The sequence below is a fragment of the Cebus imitator genome, unplaced genomic scaffold, assembly GCF_001604975.1.
Source record: "Cebus imitator isolate Cc_AM_T3 unplaced genomic scaffold, Cebus_imitator-1.0 Scaffold471, whole genome shotgun sequence".
Taxonomy (NCBI): domain Eukaryota; kingdom Metazoa; phylum Chordata; class Mammalia; order Primates; family Cebidae; genus Cebus; species Cebus imitator.
Window position 1 is genome coordinate 1,127,321 of NW_016107786.1, and position 3,061 is coordinate 1,130,381.

Sequence of the window (3,061 nt, forward strand, 5' to 3'; positions counted from 1 at the left end):
GCCTGTAATCCCAGCTACTGAGGAGGTTGAGGCAGGAGAATTGCTTGAACTCAGGAGGCAGAGGTTGCAGTGAGCCGAGATTGTGCACCACTGCATTCCAGCCTGGGCGACAAGAGCAAAACTCCATCTAAATAATAATGATAATCATCATCATCAGCATCATCTAGACCAGTGGTACTCAAGGTGTAGTCCTTAGACCAGCAGCATCAACATCACGTGGGAGCCTGCTAGACATGCAAAGTCACAGGCCCCATCCTAAACCTCCTGAATAAGAATCTGCATTTTAAGAAAATCCCCAGGTGAACTGATATGCATGTTAAATCTTAAGAAGCACTGATTTGGAAAGACTATTCCTAAAATAGTTAAAACCAAGCATTCTACTTGGAAGGTATATATGATGGGGTGGTTTCACAAAATGGAACTGGTGAGTGAAATAAGACCCTCCTCACTGAATGTTGTTTCAGAAGATTCCGGGTTGGGGCCTCATAACATTAAGAGTGTACATTCTGGGGTCAGGCGACTCAGAATCCTACCTAATTCTATAATGTAGCTAGCTGTGTGACCTTCTCTACGCTTTTATTTTCCCATTTGTACCTGGCATAGCAACCAGCTACTACCATATAAAGTTCCCGCTGCTTTAAAGTTTTAAAAATTCAGTGAGATTGATCTATGTTTCCAATTTAGCCCAGTGCCTGGCACACGTAAAGCTGAATAATTATGATTATCTTTAATATTCTCCAAGCATACAAATAATCCATATAGGCTCAGAAAATATTTTCTTACTATATAGACATAAGAGGTTCTCTTCTGAATTGGAGATATGAAGCATTTCATATGCTCACCTTTCCTTTTCTGGCATCAATAGTTGCTCTTGGCCAGGAGCGGTGGCTCACACCTATAATCCCAGCACTTTGGGAGACTGAGGCGGGTGCATCACCTGAGGTCAGGAGATCAAGAACAATCTGACCAATATGGTGAAACCCCGTCTCTACTAAAAATACAAAAATTAACTGAGCGTGGTGGCAGGTGTCTGTTGTCCAGTTACTCAGGAGGCTAAGGCAGGAGAACTGCTTGAACCTGAGAGGCAGAGGTTGCAGTGAGCCAAGATGGTGCCACTGCACTCCAGCCTGGGTGACAGAGCGAGCGAGACACTGTCTCAAAAAAATAATAATAATAATAATTGCTCTTAATGCCCATGGTGGAAATGGGAGTGATGCAATGAAGACTGCAGACCCACCTACTCCCTGATCTGGAGAACAGGAAAGCAACCTCACCCTTTAGTAGGGTTTCTGAAATTCTCTGTGTCCTCCCCTGCTGACTCTGACTCAAGTCTTTTGAATTCGCCATCCGACTGTCTCCTAATATTACAAAGCAGAGTTTTGGTTTACTCAGTCATATGCTTATACCAGGATAGATATGGAAATTCAAGATTTTCGGGATAAAAACAAGGTTTCTGGTTATTTTCTTGTTATGGAAAATACAAAGCAACACTCCAGTTATAGGTAAATGCCCTTTGGTTGTAAGTGAATATACACAGCATATAAAATCCTAGAAGACAGGTCAGTGATGACAGAGCGTGTCACCTCCCACAATGCCACGTTCAATTAAAAAGAGAAAAGAAAAAGGAAAAAATGCTACAGATGAGACAGGAAGGAGAGAGACTGTGCTTATAGAAGAGGAATGGATACCCAGCCTTTGCTTACCTTCACGGAGCAAGAGCGCCTGCTCCACGCTGCTTTTTGGAGCCGCCAGATCAAGTGCACTTTTGCCCTGAGCATTTCTACACTTCAGGTTAGCTCCATAGTCAGTTAGCAGGTGGATGACCTCCACATTGGACTGCCTCGCTGCAGCATGGAGTGGGGTGTCCAGCCATTGACCATGGTCGACACTGGCCCCTTAACAAAACAGATGGCCACAATTCAATGCTACATGGTAATGTAAAGCACAACGAGCTTTAAATATAGTCATTGCATATAAAGACATTTTAAGTACCATGACTTATGTGACAAATCTTTGAAAATATGCGACTTAGGGTGGGTGGGGTGGCTCATGCCTGTAATCCAGCACTTTAGGAGGCCAAAGCAGGCAGATCATGAGGTCAAGAGATCGAGACCATCCTGGCCAACATGGTGAAATCTGTCTCTACTAAAAATACAAAAATTAGCTGGGTATGGTGACGCACACCTGTAGTCCCAGCTACTCAGGAGGCTGTGGCAGAGAACTGCTTGAACCTGGGAGGCAGAGGTTGAAGTGAGCCGAGATCACGCCACTGCATTCCAGCCTCGTGACAGAGCAAGACTCTGTCTCAAAAAGAAAAGAAAATATGCAACTGAAGCCTAGAACCTCAGCAATGCCTACTAAGGCTACTTAAAATACTTTGGTGAGAAAAGTGAATTTAGATATTTTTAGTCATTTTAAATACTTGCTTTCCCATACAAACTATGTGACATACAAAATAAAGTATTTGAGGCTCCTGTTCCATGGTTACTATGTTTTGGGGCAAAAGATAAAGCTAAGTTTATTTAGTATTTATATTATTTGGGGCTCAAAAAAAAAGAACTTACTGTACTTACTGCAGAGAACAGTAAATGATGGGAAATAAAGGTTTTTACTACAATCTCTACCTTTATGTCAGGGACTAAGTTTCTTGAATCTTTAAGCAAATAATAGTTTCAAGATATTTCATGTTTTTGGCCAGGCACGGTAGCTCACACCTGTAATCCCAGCACTTTGGGAGGCTGAGGCAGGTGGATTACCAGAGGTCAGGAGTTTGAGACCAGCCTGGCCAACATGGTGAAACCCCATCTCTACTAAAAATACAAAAAATTAGCTGGGCATGGTGGTGGTGTGCACTTGTAATCCCAGCTACTCGGGAGGCTGAGGCAGGAGAATCACTTGAACCCGGGAGGCGGAGGTTGCAGTGAGCTGAGGTCGTGCCATTACACTCCAGCTTGGGCAATAAGAGCGAAACTTCGTCTCAAAAAAAAAAAAAAAAGATATTTCATTTTTCCATGGACTCTCAGTTTCTGTATATGCCTTTTAGAATTTCTCTTAAAATAAA

At 42.8% G+C, this 3,061-nt stretch overlaps 1 protein-coding gene across 1 annotated transcript in view; it reads right to left on the reverse strand.

Moving 5' to 3' along the window:
- ASB11 (ankyrin repeat and SOCS box containing 11) overlaps positions 1-3,061 on the reverse strand; it is a 32,175-nt gene that overhangs the window by 2,544 nt on the left and 26,570 nt on the right. The window contains exon 5 of the mRNA XM_017512351.2: positions 1,704-1,895. Within this exon, the coding sequence (XP_017367840.1) occupies positions 1,704-1,895 (192 nt within the window). The remainder of the gene's footprint in view (positions 1-1,703; positions 1,896-3,061) is intronic.